The sequence below is a fragment of the Amphiprion ocellaris genome, chromosome 7 (genome assembly GCF_022539595.1).
Source record: "Amphiprion ocellaris isolate individual 3 ecotype Okinawa chromosome 7, ASM2253959v1, whole genome shotgun sequence".
In the NCBI taxonomy this organism is placed as follows: domain Eukaryota; kingdom Metazoa; phylum Chordata; class Actinopteri; family Pomacentridae; genus Amphiprion; species Amphiprion ocellaris.
Genome location: NC_072772.1, coordinates 2,484,114 through 2,502,835, shown reverse-complemented (window position 1 = coordinate 2,502,835; position 18,722 = coordinate 2,484,114). Strand labels below are relative to the sequence as shown.

Below are 18,722 nucleotides of genomic sequence, written 5' to 3'. Positions count from 1 at the left end.
GAAGAGCAGGAAGAGCTTTTGTTTAGGCTTTTTTTTTGTGGCCTTTTCCAGATTTCTGCCTACTGCAGCCGTAACAGATCTTCAGATGTATGGATTACTTTGATACTAAAGAAATATTTAAATCTTGAGTATCTTCAGTCAGGTTCTGCAGCTTTTTCTAAAAATCATGATACAGTCATGGAAAAATGATTAGACCACCCTTGTTTTCTTCAATTTCTTGTTCATTTTAATGCCTGGTACATAACCTGAAGAATACAATGAACATGATAAAAAATGCAGCTGATTCCATAATACTTTATGTCCTATTTGACATGCTTCAGCTTCATTGTATTCCAGGGTATATAAGAGGTCATTTCATCAGCAGCACATGTAAAGGTCTAGAGTGGTTTCCTGCTGATGTTCAAGCCGTAGTACAATTCAGAAGCTGTCAGCTCTCACATAACGCCTAAAACTAAAGAATTATGTGAAGCCACAAAGGCAGCCATCTTGGCACTGCTGGAAATTGGCATGAGTGAGAGACAGGAAGCGAAAAAACTGAAGATCTCCAAGACAGCCGTTCGTTACACCAAGAAAAAACAAGTCCAACATGGTTCTACCAAACTGCTAGCTGGTCAGGAAACGTCTTTCTACCCACCAGATGACCGTCACTCATCCGTTCCTGTCAGGAATCTTCGTCAGACCTCCAGGGACCTTAAAAATGAGTGGACACTGTGGAGAAATGTGACTTGTTCGGCAAGGACAGCTCGAAACCGGCTTCTTGAAGTTGGTCTGAAGTCACACAGGACAGGAAGAAGCTCTTCATCAAGGAAAGGCAGAGGAAAGCCTGGTTTCTCTTTGCTAGGATCACAAGGATTGGACTGTTGATGATTGGACTAAGGTTCTCTTCAGGGATGAATCCAGTTTTCAGTTGATGTCCACTCCAGCCACATTACTGGTTAGGAGGAAACCTGGAGAAGCTACAAACCAGACTGTCTGCCCCTACAATAAAACATGGGGGTGGATCAGTGACCATCTGGGGTAGTTTCAGTCTGAGTGGAACAGGGTCAATGAACCAGGTCATGTTTGGGGCTACTCTGGAAACAGTCTTCTTCCATCAGCTGGAAAACTCTTTCCTGCCTCCAATGACTGGATTTTCCAACAAGACAAGGTCAGTTAAAGCCTGGATGGAAAACCAGAACATTGGAACCATGCCTTGGCTGCTCAATCACCAGATCTAAATCCAATAGAAAACCTGTGGAAAATCACCAAATGCAAAATGGAGAACCACAAGCCCAAAATCAAAGCAAATTTGTTTAAATTAGTGCAACAGGAATGGGGCTGCTGTGACAGCAGAACAATGTCAGAAGCTGGTGGAGAGCAGCCAAGACGTATAGCTGCAGTCATCAGAAACAATGGTGATGAATCAGTATTAACTCCTGTGTGGATCATGGGACTAAAATCGACAGAAAAGAAACATGAAATCCTAAAAGCTGTTTTTGGCAGAACAATGCTAGAGCTACTGATGTAAAAACTTAAGTGATTTTGGTTATTATTAAAAAAATAAAATAAAATCCATGTAAAATGTCTGATATCAGCTCTTAAATGAAACTCTTATGAGCTATTTTTGCTGTTATCATTTTATTTGTCCAAACAAATGTACCTTTAGTTGTACCAGGCATTACAATGAAGAAAACAAGGGTGGTCTTGTAATTTTTTCCATGACTGTATGTTAAGTCAAAATTTTGACAAAAGTCTTCCAAAGCTTAATTTTTTTTTTGTAAATGCATTGTGCTAAATAAAGAAGACAGAAGTAGAAATCCTTACCGTTGTTTTTCTTGGTGTACTGGAGTTTGGCATATTCAGATCCAGACTGGCCAGACTGGATGGTCCACTGGTCCAGGTCCTTCTCTAGACCCACCAGCGCGCTGTTTGCCAGAACTGGGTTGCTGCTGTACGGATCGGGACCCTGGTTGTAAGACGTACTGGAGTAAGTGTCGTAATACGCCAGCAGGTCGTCCTCGGCGGTGGTGTTGATGGTGCTGTAGATGGGGCTGTCGTTGGACGCTGTGCTGCGTTTCTCCGTCTGGTTCGGGTAGTTGATGATCCCAATAGCTGAACAGCAAAGGACTGTGTTACATTAACAACCATGATCATCTATTCAGCAGTCTGACGTTTGTTATTTCTCCAGACATTCTAACTCAGAGCTCTTACAGTTATAATATCGCTCTGAGTCCAGTTTTCCTGAGCAGCAGTTGACTGAGTCTTTGCTGTGAGTGAGGTTTGGAGTCGGCCAGGAGTCGGCCAGCCAGGGGTAGTTGCCCATATTTGATCCCAACAAACTAGGCCTGAGAAGAAAGTTGAGCTCTATCAGTGTCAAAATATACAGTGACATTTAACATCTGAGTCAAATCACAATGTAGAATTTACCCTCCGTTGATGATTCCTGATCCTTCACTGTGAGCGAAGCCAACTGCAAGAAAAAAGCAGCAGAAAAGATAAAGCATTTAAGCCTGAATGCCCCCCCCACTAGATTCACTGGAAGATAAAGATGTTTTGGGCTGAATTATTATACTCCATTACCAAATAAACAGTATATCCCACACAGAGTTTAAGAAAGCAGATCTGAATCGATATTTAATGCAGATACAGTGTTGACCTACATACACTGAGAGGCACACAAAAGATCTCTATACATTCTGCAATGCATTAAGATGCAGATGTCATTTTCTCCACTCTCTGGAGTCAAGGCCGGCTAAATTAACATGATAATAAAATCCATATGAAAATGTGAAATCATACATACAACAGTCGCTGTGAATTATTTATCGGAAAATCAAACTGCATATGTTTTTTTTCTAAAGGCCTCGGGCGGTCCATTGAACAAAATATCTCTCAAAGTCAGAAAACAACTGATGTGTTTGCGAGCTCATGTGCCAAAGGGCGTAAATCTAAAATTAACTCCATGTTGTGGGTACTTTTTAACGTATGCTTCAGTGTTTTCCTGCCATGGAAACAACCCAGTGGGGATAAATACATTCTAATTAGCTGAGCATGCGATTAAAGGCATTGCTTTGTGAAAATACAAACTAAAATTGAAAACATTCATCACTGTTAGAGATATCCCCCGAGGTCTATTAAGAACTTTGTCACTGTCAGTGGTTGAAAACAAAATCAGATGGTTTGCTCAAACAACTACAGTGGTCTTTTTTCTCTGAAGCATCTCCCTTATATAACGAGTTAGATGTGAGGAAGATGTCTGAAAAATCCTCCTGAGTCATTCTAACCTTTCCTACCTTTTACACATCTTGTCATCAAGATTTAAAACCCTGTTAAGACAGACAAGCTTGTTTTGTCCTGCTTACCTGCTGGTGTGTAAGCGAAAGATGTGGTATAGTGTCCCAGCTGTTTTCTCCTGCGATGGCGACAGTAAAGCCACCCGCTGAAGCCCATCAGCACCAACCAGGCGGCCACACCGAGGCCTGCGATGAAGGCCGGCTGGCGGATGACATTTGCGATCTGCTGGGCGATGCTGAGGTCGCTGCCTTTCTTCACGGCCGTCGAACTGTTGTCCAGTGGCGGAGCTGAAAGGAAAGTAATCCAGCTCAGTGTTTTTTGTCACATGTTCATACAGTATTTGCAGTGAAATGCAATGTGACTGTTCTCAAGGCTGTGCAAAAACAATAAGACATTATAAATCGTGAAATTTCTTTTAAAAAATAACAGTCGTGACAAAAATTCAAGGACTTTTAGGTTGACCTGGGCTGAACTACAGGCAGTGTTTGCACAGGGCAGCGAGAAGAAACAAATAAAAAATGTTGGGAGTAAATTCTCAAGGCGGTGCAATAACAAGAAGGCATTGTAAGATACAAAATTACTCAAAAAACAACAGTTATGTGACAAAAATTCAGGGAAAAAAATGTCAGAAATAATGACCTTAAAGTAAAGTTTAGTTGATTATATACTACAATGAGCATCTTCACTGTGAAATGATGGTGTTTTTGAGTAGTTTGTGGCCATTATGTTTAGTCTAGATCATGTAAAAACAATCTAATGACAGGTGAAATGAATAATTTATCTTGAGGCTTGTTACTCAGTGAGCAAATATAACCACAACTTGTTTTTTTCTGTTTTTGTACTGACTGAACCAACAAAATGTGTCAGAGACTTAGTGAGACTCAGAGGTTTTACTTTGGGACAGAACCAGGTTACTTGTTTCTCCATTTTTTCCATCTAAGCTAAGCTAGTTTTGACATCTACATCTTCTCATGTAACTTTCTGCAAGAAATACAACGAGAGCAGTTCTTCAACTTCTCAACTATTTTCTGTAAAATTGCAGTCAACGTTAAAGTGAGAAGGAAAACATATCAGAAAACACAAGAAGCAACACATATCCTCTGGGCTGCAACCGGTCTGGATAAGTGGCTATGAAGCCGACAGGATGATAAAAGCAGCGGAGAAAAAAAAAACACTGCACATCCTCAGCCAGCAAATGTTTACACAGGTAAATAAATGCTAATCTACAGCATATAGTTTGAACTAACTTGCATATTTTAATGTTTTCACACTCCAAAATGAGCGTTGATGATTCATTAGGTTTAAACCCATTCATACAACACAATCAACGCATACAGATATTTTACCAGCGGTGAACGCTGGCAGCTCAGAGTGCATCTTGCCATATTTTTCAGTGTGTAGTAGCTGTAACAGTTTGAGTGACTCACTGAGGAGCAGGCTGACGGGCGGGCTTTGAGCGCCCACACCCAGGCTGGTGACAGCAGCCACCGCGATGGTGTAGCGGACGTCAGGCAACAGGCCTGTCAGCAGGATGGACAGAACCGCTCCGTCCACCGTTCGGTTCATCTGGCTCTCCTGCTCCACGCTGCTGCCCAGACACCAGACCTGATGGACACCAGACACACACAGTTACCAACTTTAGACACATCCACAGAGCTTCCCGATGACAAGAGGAGGCCTGTGATTAAGACAGATTCCAAAAAAAGCCTCTGTGCCTTTCATTTTTTGACACTGAGGCTTTATCTGGTTGTATAGAGCCGAGAATGACAAGAAAGACACAGCAGTGATGAACGACAACTGTATGTCATTAAAAGCCAGATTTAAACTCTTGATGTTGGAAATGTATGTGCCTTTAGGCAGCACAGTTCTGACTCTTTCATGAAAGTTCATGCATGTTAGATGAAGAAATATTTAGATAAACTAAAAGCAGAAGCAGCACCACAATGTTAAAATGCTTTGATGTCAGTAAGAGTCCCTTCTGAAGTTATACAGAGACCAAACTGATCCCACGTAAGTTAATATTGAGGTTTTTTTTTTTTTTTTTCAAGAAACTGTTTCTAAGATTAAAAAACGCTAACACAGGATGACCTGAAAGCTGAGGGGTTAAGTATAAATGTCCATAATAAGTCCCCAAAGTTTCAATTCAGTTTCATATGATTTATGATTTTATCCCTCTGAACCCCAAAGCCTGGTGTTTGTTTTTTTTCCAGGGATGCTATCTTTAAAAACGATAACCAAAATTACACCATTTATCAGTCATAAACTGTAAAAACAGAATAAATTGTCACTGGTCATCTGTGATGTAGGTTTCCAAAAAGCTTCAAATCTTGATATTTCATCAAAACTTTATTCTACATGTCTAATTTTAAAAATTATCAAAAATAAACCAGTTTATTCAAAACATGTTTTGTGAAAATAAAAAGTACAATGGACAATTCATTACTGACTCAGCTGTTAGTAACAAAAATTCTGTGAACTTTTGGCTAAACTGTGATGAACTGCAGGCTGTGTTACCAGAGAACAAATAGGAAACAAAGATAGAGTGAAATTAAAACATGTAAGAAGCAGAATATGTATAGTATGTAAGTAAGTCACTCTTTTTTCAGTATTTGTAACACCTGGGGGCACTTGGAAAAATGCTGTACGTATTAATTCAAGGTTTCTTCATAGGCTTCATTGTAGCCTAGTGACTATTATTATACGCTATAATAGTAAGTGGGAAAAGAAAATGAGTCATCAAAGTGAACATCATCAGCAAATGACTTAGTAATGTTTCGTCTGTACTAAAACTACTGCTCATATTTTGCTCAGCAGGCTGACAGACTCTTTACGTCAAACAGGTGACCCTGAACCATCTCTTAGTTATGCTGCTGTAAGCCAAGACTCCTGGGGGATTTCCCATGATGCACTGAGCACCTCTCCTCTCTCCATACATTTATATGCCACCATTGCATGTCATCTTTGTGTCCTCTCTCTCTGGTACTTGTGCTTCTTCCTCTCTGTCTTTTCTCGCTGGACTTTTCTGCAGGTATTTCTGTCTCTGGAGCTGCATATTTATGATCTGCAGTTATCAGCGTCACCAACCTGTCTTGCATTTGTTGTTTCTCAAATTCTCTTTTTTTCCCTCTCCTACTGCCTCAACCGATCGGGGCATGTGGTCGGTTAAAGGTTTTCTTCCTTTGAGTTTTTCCTCCCTGCTGTCACTAGGAGTTCACTCACTGTGGAATTGTTGGGTTTCTTTCTATAATACTATAATATTGACCACAGCATAAAAAATGCACTGATAGAACCTGTGTGATGATTTGGTTCCATATAAATAAAATTGAACTGAATAAAGAAATTAAACACCATACTAAGTGAGGCGTAGCTGCAAAATACCTGAGCACAAGAATACATTTTCTGCTTCTAAATTCAACTTTTCATTTATGAGGAGGAATGTGTTATTTCTTCTTTACAAGCAACCTGCTAAATTGACAGCAAAATTTACTTTGAGCTTAGAAATTAAAGTTAGGCAGAATGTTTAAGATGGCGCTCATTTAAACTGCTCTGATCTCATCTATGGCAATACATAGATTATAAAATTAACTTACAGTTTATCTTGATTATAAAATCTTTAGTAACAAGGTAGCGACAGTAACATAGTTCATTTCCACATCTACAGTGAGCAAACCTTTTATTAATTACTCTTTTGTGAACTTTCTGTGATGAAGACACTGAGAGTCATAATGAAAATATGTCCTGTAATCCCGACTTACCGAGTCAATATTTCATTTTTCACTTTCAAGCGCTTGAGGGCTTTTATTGGGCGTAGTTCATAGAAAATGAAACATTTAAGGAGATTAAAAGTGATCCTTCCCTTCGGCTGTTGAGTTCAAAAGAATCTGGATTTTCAATGTCAAACTTGTGCGGTTTACTCCTAACTTTCTAGATGTAGACACAGATGGTAAGAATAAATCAAAACAATAAAACTGCACGATCCATTTTAATGTTTCTTTTTTTCACTGGATAAGCAGCCTGATGATTAGTAATCAGTGTTGTGCTCATGCTAAGAGACAAATAATCAGAACTCTACTTGTTTTTCTTCTTGTGACAGAGCAAACAGATGACAGGGACAGTCAGCGTTCAGCCGAGAATCTGATGACAAACTGAGTCTCTTTCGGCAAGTTCTGGCAGCACATAAGAGGCAATGAGTAATTAGTAATTGTTAATTAAAATCAGTGTTTTTCATAAGCGTCTAAACAACGAGTCTGGACAACACTGAGTAATGCCTGCGTAAAAATACAAACATGAAGGATTAAAGGAATGGTTTGTTCCACTGTATTTGGCTGCGTTTGTGACTGTTGTTCTCAGAAATAAGCAGAGGACAGACAGTCGGTCTGTTCTCACCTTGTATTCTCGGATGATGCCGCTCTGAGTGTTATGAGGCGGCGGCTCCCAGGACACACTGATGCTGGAGCTGTTGGTGAGCTGCACCACAGAAACAGCCTGCGGAGGAGCACTCAGAACTGTAAACACAGACACGAAGCAAAGAGACATTTGTATAATTATTAACTGATGCCAGGATTACTGTGCTCCTCTGTTTACTGGTTTGCAATTTTCAATAAATTTCCTGAAAAGAAATTATGTAAACTGGATCAGATTTACAGGGGAAATGGAATTAAACTGAAATAAAGGTCAAATTTAAACCAGAGTAATACAGAGTAATTGAACACAGTCTAAAAAAAAGAAAGAACGGTACGAATTCCATTCCCAAATTGACATGGTAACTTTGAAGACACTTTTTAGAAATTAAAAATAATTTATTTAGAAGTTATAGACATTTATTACCTACATTGTGTAGTATTTTTCTTTGATCTTTTTAAACTTACCGTCATTGTGCATTTAAAGGCTGTTATAAAGCTTTTTCTGCCTTATCTAAAGCACAGTGACAAATATTACTATAATTCTATGTTTCTACAGTTCTACAATTTCATTTAGCAATGCTTCTATCCAAAACAACGTACACCGGAGAGTAGATACAAAACAAGCAAGGATCTATTTGGGAGAAAACAACCTGGATTAGTGCCATAAAACAAGTTCAAGTGTAATAATAGTAATTTTACAAAACAGAGTTCTTATCCTGGTGTTGACGTCAGTGATTATCTAAAAGGAATAGTTTGACATTTCGAGTAATGTACGAATTCACTTTCTTAACTGGTACTTAAGCACAAAGACTGGAAATGAGGGGAAAAACAGCAAGACTGTCTCTATCTAAAAGTTATTTTTTAAAAATTCAGTACCAGCACCTCTAAAGCTCAACATGTGTGTGTAAAATTGTGTTTTTACTCTACAAAAGCAAGATTATTATTTGACCTATTCTACTCAGTTTCCAGGCTCATCAAATTAAAAACATAAATGTTCTCTAGTATGTAGAATCACACTTGTGTGCACTTGGAAAACTGTAATTTTTCCTTTTAAAAAAAAATGATTTATGGCATTAGGATGTCGTTATACAAAAGGCATTTCTCTCTACTTGTAGCCAAACGTGAGCTGCTTCCACAGAGCTGCAGGACTTTATGTGGCACTTTATCAAGAAATTCCTTCATATTAATAAATGCTAGTATGATTCTAATAATATCTTTATAAAACCACCAGAGTTAGAGCTGGAAATAGGAGGAAACCTGCAAGACTGGTTCTGTGTAAAGGCTAAAAACAAATCCTGGTCCCAGTGCCTCTAAAGCTCACTAGTAATGTGTGTGAAACTGTTTTTACTGTACGCAAACAATACATTTCCAGTCTGTAAGTTAACTAGTTGGGGTTTCAAATTCATGAGATGAGAGTGGAATCCATTTCTGCCAACTCTCCTTCAAAAACTAAACCCTTCTTGATATTTATGGCACTTTTCTATTGGCAACGTCATCAGTGATCATTTCTTACCCTCCTCAGGGGTCTGCAGCAGAACCATGAGGCTGTCGTGTCCTTGTAGCTCATTGAAGTACGGTCGTATCTTCACCTCATACTCAGTATTGCTGTGCAGATCTACTAAGATGCTGCTGTAGTCAGACGTGGCCTCCACATCTTGGACCAACCAGGAGTTGCCAATGGTCCGGTAAAATATACGGTAACCTTGAACATACCTGGACTGACGGGCAACCTGGGAAAAGTTGGCAAGACACATAAACAAATGAAACACAGGAGCAGTGTTTCACATTTACATCAGTAATCAAAAGCAGAAATGCATAACCAGCTGCGTTTGTGCTTCAAATTAATCTGTTCATGAGCGTTTGAAGGTAATGTTTGGAGATTAGCATGTCCTCCGTACACTACAAGCTGACTTTGAAAAGCGAGACTTTTTCATCTGCCAAGTATTGAACTCACAGTCCAAGAAATCCTGGCGCTGGTAGGAGACAGAACCACAGGCTTCTGCAGGTAGACGGACACCTCACCCAGCTCCCTCTGCACCTGTCTGTGGTCCACACCCTGTTCAGTCGGACTCCCATCTGAAACAACAAAGGAAATCCACTCAGCCCAGGCACCAACATGAAGCAAAAAAAAAAAATCAGCTGACTAGCAGCTATTCAGCAAGAAAAGGGAAAAAACTTTTTGATGAAATTCAACATAGCTCACGGCAGAAGAGCATCACACTGAGAAAGCAATTAGCTTTGAGACTGCACACGCAAAGCAAGTTCTTCTAAACCATCTAGCACATTATCTTCTCTGCAGCCCTACATCCAGTATCTGTAATTTGCTTGTTTAAAAATGGAAACTGAGATCAAGATTGAACAGTGGGGCTCAGAGAGTTTACATGTTATCATGAAGGAAGGCTTTTTTCCTGGTTTACGTAACTCACCCTGCGTCCTGACAGGCTCGGAGATTGGACTGGGGTCACTGAGGCCGTAAGAGTTGACCGCTCGGACAATGAAGAGATACACAGTGTTGGGGAAGAGTCCGACCACCGTGTGCCTCTCGTGCTTCACGTGGTCGGCCACAGTTTGCCATGTACTCCCCACTGACTGGCTGCAGGACAAAAAAAAAAGGCGTCAGAAGAAACAAGACTACAATCTCAATGTAATTACAGTTTTTGATAGGTTAGATCTTTATCAGGAGGCTGAAAACAACACTGATAATCAAGCATACAGCTGGCAAGTCGACCATAATGAGCAGTTTTAATAGGTGCTTTTTCCCCACTCCTGTTATCTATCATGTTATCTCGAGATAATGAGGTAATGGGTTTGATCACAACACTTGGTCTGCTGCTGATGGTCTGATAGCACAGATGAAAGCAGAAATCAGAACTGTTGAATATTTCTGCAATATTCCAACTCATTAAGTGCCGCAAACATTTTTGTGTTTCAAATGTCATAAGCGCAAGAAAACAGAGTGTAATGTCTCAAGGCATGAGTTGAAATTAGCTGGAATAAGGGCTATGAATGTGTCTCAGTTATTTTTCTTGATTAAATTCTTATGACCCCGGGTTGTATTAGTTTAGATGTGGAAGATCCGTCTCTCCTCCCCTCAGAGTGTTGCTTTCATTATATAGATTCATTTGTTTGGTCAGAAAATGGTGACGAAAAGCCTTGTCTCATATCTGCTTTGCTCTCTGTTCAGTCCAGTTCAAGTGATCGTACTTTCATGATGTGACTGATGGCTTCACAGTCAAGTGGTACCAAGAAGCACTGCTATTTTTTATTTATTTTTTTTTTACATTGTGCAGGATCTGGTGCAAACCATTGGCACATTTCAGAAGACACAAGTAGAACAAGTAAAGCACTCAGAGGGCGCAGTCCTCTGCCAAGGCTGCTGAGTCATCGTATCATTTCTGAGGACTGAAATCTTGAAAAAAGTTGTGGCAGAAATCACGGCACTACAGAATGGGGCCATTTAATATAGATGTACCCACAAACATAATGACCTTGCACTGAGCACAGGGGTGTGTTATGCATGTGTACGTTATGTACGGATACTGAATCGCGTGACCTAAATATGTAGCAGACGGCAGGAATTGATGGGACTCAGAAACACCCCCACAATTTAATCAGTTGTTCCATGGATCATTTCTGACAGATAAGTCCTGATAAGTCTGCAGCAGTGGATTTGTAGTAGGATCACAATCATGTGATCGTCAGCAGGCAGCTGATGTAGTGTTCTCTTGTTGTCATGGTTACAGTGACGCCGTGCCACTATCTGGCAATGATACAGAAATCTTTAACAAATCCATGGATCCAGACTATAAGCTGCATCACTGCCAAAATCTAATCACTTGGTTCTTGTGTCATTTCTGAGTTTCCCTGAAAATTTCATCCAAATTCGTTGGTCTGTTTTTGAGTAATGTTGTGAACAGACAGACAGACAGACAGACAGACAGACAGACAGACAGACAGACAGACAGACAGACAGACAGACAAATACTGATCGTCACATAACTCCGCCGAGGCTCCGCTTCCTTGGCGGAGTAATAAAGTGATTTTAAGGAAATATTGTGATTTTAAGCTTTGATTACTTTAATTTTCCCAACAGACCTGCATATCACTCATGGTTAGTTAAAGAGTCATCTAGAGACTGAAAATCTGTCTTTTTTTTTTTTGTTTCACAGTTTCTGGCAATGATAAATGATGTAATTTTGTGATTTTTTAAAAAAATAACATGCTTTTTAAACCCATCGGTAAGATCCCGTATCACTGCTGGAGAGCCAGATTTGCTTCATGGACCTCTATTTTCCTGCCCCTGGACTACTACTGTCTTTAAAGGAAACATATAAATCAATTTACTCCGGTGCAAAATATGCCTCCCTACTGAAAACTTTCCAGATATGAAACAAAAAGCCCCATAAGCCTCTAAATGTAACCTACACTTCTGCCTCTCAAGGTCTAATTTCACTAATGGTAAAAACTGTGATAATTAATGCATGAATGAGGTAAATGCAGGAGTGTTTTTACAGTTTCTGGCTCTGATAAATAGTATCATTTTCGTGATTTTAAAAAATAATGTGCCTTTTAAACCCACCGGTGAATTTTGGGGTTCAGTGGGTTAAAATAACATAAACAGAAAAACAACCATTTGAAAAACTAAAAGCAACATTTTTTTTTTTATTTTTTATTTTTTTTTAACATTTTGTCACGGTAAATGACCTAGAAATAAAATTGCTGGCTAATTAATTTCTCTCAACTGACTATTCAGTTGGGTGACTTAATAGGAAAGAGTTTTACTTTTAAATATACATTCTTTTACAATTTAGAGCCAGATAGTAGCAGAAAAACAGAAAAACCACCATTTGAAAAGCTGGACTGCTTAGCTCCGTCTAGTGGTGACCTCAAAAAGTCACCAAGTAACATTTTATATTGTATTGTTTATTAAATTGCCAAAACCTCATGCTTTATCGGCTAAAAAGGGAAGAAAAAAATGGTGAACAATTCCAGAGAAATCTTTTTGCAGCCTCTACTGAATGAACAAGCAAACAAATTAAAAATTCACTAGTTGCTTCTGTTTCCATGAGATTCTGTTCATCAGGAAACACGCTGCAAGTATCAGCTTGCTAATGCAGCTTTTTATTCAGTCTTTTATTGCAGCAGGTTACAACGTCGGCCCCTGAATGAGCCCATCAAGGATCCAACAGCTCAATGCGGAGCAGGTTCGGCCACCATCTAACAGCAGGAGCGCAGTTTAACATTTTCATCACCTTCACAGAGAACAAAATGGTGACACAATTACATGTGTCAGTGCCAGAGAAGCAATTCTGCAGTTTAAGTAGTGTCACATTTCTTTTTTTGGTTAGTAAAAAACAAAAAAAAGGACAGAAAACTACATCTGTGGGTGTAATTGAAATACCATCAATCCATCAAGATTTGTTCTCTTTAAAATCCAAAACATAAAGGTAGGTGTTGCTCTGCGTGGTACCTGAGAAGAAACACTACAACTGCACCGGTTTGTATTTCTATCTTTGTTGCTTCTGATGCCTGAAAACAAACATTTCCAAGCAATTTCTTGGTGGTGAAGCGTGCAGCGGTGAGTGGATTTTCATCATCAGCTGTGAGTGCAAACCTGCCACACTGAGCTTTTCTTTACTTTTTCTGTATATGTGTGTTTGCCTCTGTACACTCGTTGTGTACCCTCGGTCCTGCTTGTGTAATGAATCGCCTCTCCAGCCCAGCGAGCATCCCCTCCTTGCATTGCCCCAGGACAGGACAGAGCTGCCAAGCTGACCACCGCAGTAATTGTCTCCTCTTTCACTCACTGTCTGCCTCCCAAAGCCTCTGGTTGGTTTGTTAGCGCTGCCATGCCTTTCCTCGGGATACCGCAGCTAAATACTGGTGCAGCAAGTGTCACAGTTTCACTTCTTGACGTCACTTTAACAGAACTGCTTCTCCCCCAGGCGAGGATGAGTCATTTTCGAAAGTCTAATGACTCTAAATGAAGAGGACTTCATTATCTGGAAACAGTCAGTCTGATAGTGAGACCTTTATCAGGAGTGGAAAGTTAAGTAGAGGCTGTCTGCTGAACTTTAGCTGAGGGAGAAGCAAAATGAGGGTGAATGTTATGGGAATTATAATGAAAAGAAACTCGAATGTTTAGGTTTTCGCTGTCAAGGACAGCAAAGTAGCAACATAACAGACCCAAAAAAAAGTGATGTGGCAGGATAGATGTATTTAAGGCTAATACTGAAATGAAACTCCATCAATTTCACATGTAAAACAAAGATTGCTAGTCTTTTAGCACTGCATACCTTTTGAAAATGGCACTAACGGAGTTTTGTCATGTCTACCAGAATCACTCGGATTGTATAAATTGCATTTTTGGGAGTTTGCTGCATATGGAGGATTAAAAATCTGGATATGAATATATAGTTATCTGGATGAATGATGAGATTATTTGGCCTTTGTTGCATTGATTTTAGCTTTTCTTTAATCCTTTGAACACCCCAAGCAATTTTTACTCACTGAGCTCTTTTTTTTTTACCGCAATATGAAATCCTGCACCAGCTCAAAATGTTTTTCTTGCAGTTCTACACAATTAGCATTAAATTTGTAAAAAAAAAAAAAACAAAAACAAAAAACATTTAATTACTTATTTTAGAAACAACAAAAAAAAAAATCCTGGAATCAATGTGTACAACAGCACAGTGCCGCCAGGTTTTAACAATGAAAACAAATGTGGTGGCCGCATGCTGTAGATATTAAACTATTTCCATTTAACACCCTCTGCATACTAATATTTAACAAATTCCGATTGTATTTTTTCTCCATACTTGTCTCCTATTTGCTCTGTGTGAACACAGCCTGTAGTTTAACCCACGTCTGCCAAAAAGAACTTGAATTTTTACCAAGTGACTGTCGGTTGCAGTTGAGTCCGTCATGGATCTTTGGTAGCAGTGAGAAATGTAAATTTTTTTTTGTTTTTACTGGATCCGTTGTTGGTTGCTGAATTTTTAAATGATACACGTGAATACAGCACTTTTTACAACATAACACGATTTTAAGCTTAGATTAGGTTGATTTTCCCAACAAAACTGCATGTCATAGATAATCAATTTTAGAAAAACATTGGAAAGCTTTATCGTGTTTCCAAAATTTCTGACTCTTATAAATGTTGTAATTTTTCAGATTTTTAAAAGGTAATCTTGTGTCATTGCTGGACGGCCAGATTTGGTCAGTGGACCTCTATTTGCCAACAACTGAACTCTGATTAATGCTTTTCCTCTTAGTAAATCAATTTTCCAAAGGAAAAAAAATTGCAATTCACCTTTAAATGTTTTCAAATGTGAAAGAAAAAGGACCTAAAAGCCTCAAAATGTAACTCAAAATATTGCCTATGAAGGCCTAATTACACTAATGATATGAACAATGATAACTAATATATGAATAACTTAAATGCCAGAGTGTTTTTTCTATGATTACAAAACATATTTATTTCCAAATTTAACAAATCAAAATCTGCATCTATTCTGTGGTCTAGAAGCCAATTTATTTAAACATTTAGACATGAATTCATATCATTCTGTTGTGTTTTTACATGAGCTACGACAGGATTGGGAGAAGTTTCCATTGCTGGCAATTTGATAATAAAGATTCAGATTCTGACACTAAATTATTGGTGCATTTCATGTTAAAGACAGAGAAAGAGCTCGTTTGAGTCCTGGTGTTATTATGTAAACTTACCTGAAGGCCTCAATAATGTAGGAGGTGACAGCGGCGCCTCCTTCGTGAGGATTGGACTGCCAGGTGAGCGTGACTGTGTTTTTGGTCACCTCGGTCACCACGGGTTTCTGCGGAGGTCCTGGAAGCTGGATGAACTCAGAAACTCTGGGTCCTGAAGAAGCGCCATCTTCTGTTACAGAAACAATAAGACGACAACACATCAGCGGACTTATTCCGATTAACAGTTTGGCTGAAGCTGGGAGTGGATTTGATCCTGTAAAGGCCGCAGCCTGAGTGTGTGTGCAGTGTGTGTAGTTTCTCGAGGTGTAGTGTGACAGCGACGGAGTGTGAAGTGTAACAGAAAGACAGAGTGCAGCGAGTTTTGGTCTAAGTACCTCTGACAGTCAACATCCCAGTCCAGCTCGACTCCCCTGTGGAGCTGGAAACCACACACGTGTACATCCCCGAGTCCGTGTCCTGTTAAACAGCAGTCAGCATTAGAGACAGACGGTGGAAAAAAAGAAGGTAAGACAAGAAATGCTGCGAGCGGTTTTCTGTTTGAAGGACGTTTTGGATCTGAGAGAATGAACAGATGACAAATGTTCAGAGTGAAATCCTCTTTTTACTTATGAGACTCTAAATCCGGCCGGCAGCAGTGGAAAGCAACAAAGCACATTTATTTTAGTTTGTGTATTTTTGAGCTAGTTCCAATTTATTTTACTTTATACTTCTACTTTGCTACATTTATCTGACAGATACAGATATTGATTATTCAGCAGATGTAGCATGATGTGGCCATACTACTACTATAACAACAGTAAAGTCTCAAAATCATCCAATCCATGAAGTTTTAAGTGAAAACTCGATATGTTATTTCTAATTATGGAGAAAATCCTTGTGAGATCTGCTTCATTTTAACCCAGGTAGTCATGATTTTCCATATAATCTACAGTTTTTTTTTTAGTTATTACAGCAGTTGTGTAAGTTTACTAACTGAGACTTGTGATTAATACCGAATTTACATACATAGTTTTTTCCATCTTTGAAGTATTTAGGGTTATTATCTATAAAATCAAGGATGAACTTTAGAATCTGGACGAAGCAGAAACAAGCTGTAAACAACACCGACATGATGTTGCCTCATAAAGTTGATACAGCAAACTTGTTAGCAAACAGTTTCCCATTTTAATCATACGGACGTTATGGAGCAAATCATCAATTACTGAGAGTCATCTGCTGTTTGAGGCTCTTTCTCTGATAACAGCTGCCTGATGCATGATGGGAGCAGCCAGAGTCAACTAAAACACTGAAACTGCAGACCATAAAAACTAATTAATGAGCCAAAAGACAGAAAAAGCTCAGCAGAACTGCAGAGCCAGGTGATGACTTTCACTTCCATTTGATTCATTGCTGATACAAAAACTCAGATTATAGCCACTTTATGTAAAGAATCCTTTTTTTAAAAGTCGACAAATTCAAATGCAATTCATGCATTCCTAAACATTTCCCCTTTTGGAAATGATCACCTCAGCAGCTCATAAAGCTTCACTGCTGCAAACAATGAGGCTGCACACTGTTCCTCTCCTCCTGTTTATGAACTGTACACGCCTGCATGCTTCACTGATACCGGCCGTGTCCTGGCTGAGATCCAGTCTGCTGGAACTATCATCAGACCATATGAGATCATCCACCGCAGTGTTGACCTCTGGCTGACAGACAGCGCAGCATGTGGGCAGGTGAACTTCTTTAGATGACTCCAACTACAGCTAAAATATTGATGGCAGGACGGGGCATCAGGAGGGTAAATATTTTTAGTTGCTCACTCGTCATCTCCATTTCCCCTCTTTTTTTCTTCTTTGTCAACCCCTTGATGCCACACTAATGCATCTCTTCTGTTCCATTGAGCACATTGGCATGGCAGATTTCCCTTCGCCTCAGCGGTGCGCTGGACCAAATCTTAATGCACCAAGTTTTTCTGAGTGCTGCTGCCGAGAAAACAGGATGGGGGAGGAAGTGAACAGTCCGGCCAGGAGATTTAATTAAAAGCCGGTTAGATGATTAATCATCTATCACCAGTCAATTAATGAAAATGATGCTCGTTTTTTTGTTTTTTTGCTCCGCTCGCTGACCTCCAGGTGGGGTTATAGCACAAAGGGTCTTCCCACTGCTCCTCCATCAAAAGCAGAGCACATTAGCATTTACAAACAAGCACCTTCATTAACATTACAATTACACACCGCATGAGCACATAATTGCGCTGGAGAGATATGCGCTGCCTTGGAGAGATTGGTCTTTGAAACTCGTTCTCACATTAATTTTACAAACGAAAATGGAATTTCTGATGGAAATGAGAGGAAAAAACTGTTAGGATGTGGGCTGCCGAGAAGGTTGACAGAAGGTCAGAGATCACACGAAGACGGTTATCAGTCTGTTTTTACCTTTTACTACCTTTAAAATGCATCTTTTCCCTGTCTCCCGACCCACACACCTTTACGTCTATGATTTGCAACGTGCCATTCTCCATCAAGGTCAGTCGGGGTTTGTTTCCTTGAATTGTGTCTCCGTCCTTCTCCCACGATATCTTGACTGAGGTGCCTCCAATTACGCGGCAATGCAGCTGTGCCGTCGCACCCCGAGACACCGTCTGATTGGCCGGACCTTGGCGAATGATCGGCGGGACGCGACCAGAAGGGCCTAACAGTGTAAGAGGAGAGGAAGCAAAATGATATGTTAGAGGGGGTCATCTCTATTCTAATTAGCTATAAGGTGGAGAACATATTCGGAAAAGCCTGCAGAAAATACGATTCTACAGTTGCCAGCTGTTAGAGCGTAAAGGGTAAAAATACTGAGATGCTTAGCAGGCAGAAAACAATAGGCTGCATAAAGAGCAAAAAAAAAAAAAGAAGCTTAAGTCTGGTGCTTACAAGCCACCCGAGGATGAATATTAAGCTTTAAATTCATTGCTCATCCAGCATGAGGTCTCTAACTGTGCACTTTCTCCGTCGTTATGGGCTTCATTGTTGTGCACCTATTAAGTAATTAATGTTTCCCCCTCATTAGCTGATGGTACAGAATAAATAATAAACCTCTCCCAGGCTCAAATGTGACTGTGTGGATTGAAGTCTTACCTCCTTCCACCTCCAGCAGCGCCTTGGTAAGGACGCTTCCTGCCACGCTGATGGCCTGGCAGATGTAGAAGCCGGAGTCCTCGGGGTGGACGTCAGTGATGGTCAGCTCTCCACTCATGGAGACGGAGTAACGGCCGGACTGAGATGGAGGCTGGCCGGGGAACAGCAGCATCTAAACACACACAGCAAATTAAGAAACTTTATATGCTTC

General features: G+C 39.8%; 1 protein-coding gene across 3 annotated transcripts in view; it reads right to left on the bottom strand.

The window, feature by feature from the left end:
* The window catches only part of zgc:77784 (uncharacterized protein LOC402947 homolog), a 62,836-nt gene that overhangs the window by 8,583 nt on the left and 35,531 nt on the right, over positions 1-18,722 (bottom strand). For 2 of the 3 annotated variants that reach the window (XM_055012492.1, XM_055012491.1), the window contains exons 8-20: positions 18,512-18,683; positions 17,872-18,077; positions 15,779-15,860; positions 15,405-15,573; positions 10,103-10,269; positions 9,631-9,752; positions 9,190-9,406; positions 7,660-7,778; positions 4,701-4,878; positions 3,342-3,560; positions 2,407-2,449; positions 2,191-2,324; positions 1,804-2,106 (exon numbers count right to left, since the gene is read on the bottom strand). In XM_055012492.1, coding sequence (XP_054868467.1) covers positions 1,804-2,106; positions 2,191-2,324; positions 2,407-2,449; positions 3,342-3,560; positions 4,701-4,878; positions 7,660-7,778; positions 9,190-9,406; positions 9,631-9,752; positions 10,103-10,269; positions 15,405-15,573; positions 15,779-15,860; positions 17,872-18,077; positions 18,512-18,683 — 2,131 coding nt within the window. The remainder of the gene's footprint in view (positions 1-1,803; positions 2,107-2,190; positions 2,325-2,406; positions 2,450-3,341; positions 3,561-4,700; positions 4,879-7,659; positions 7,779-9,189; positions 9,407-9,630; positions 9,753-10,102; positions 10,270-15,404; positions 15,574-15,778; positions 15,861-17,871; positions 18,078-18,511; positions 18,684-18,722) is intronic. The other variant, XM_023265107.3, reaches the window with a different exon arrangement.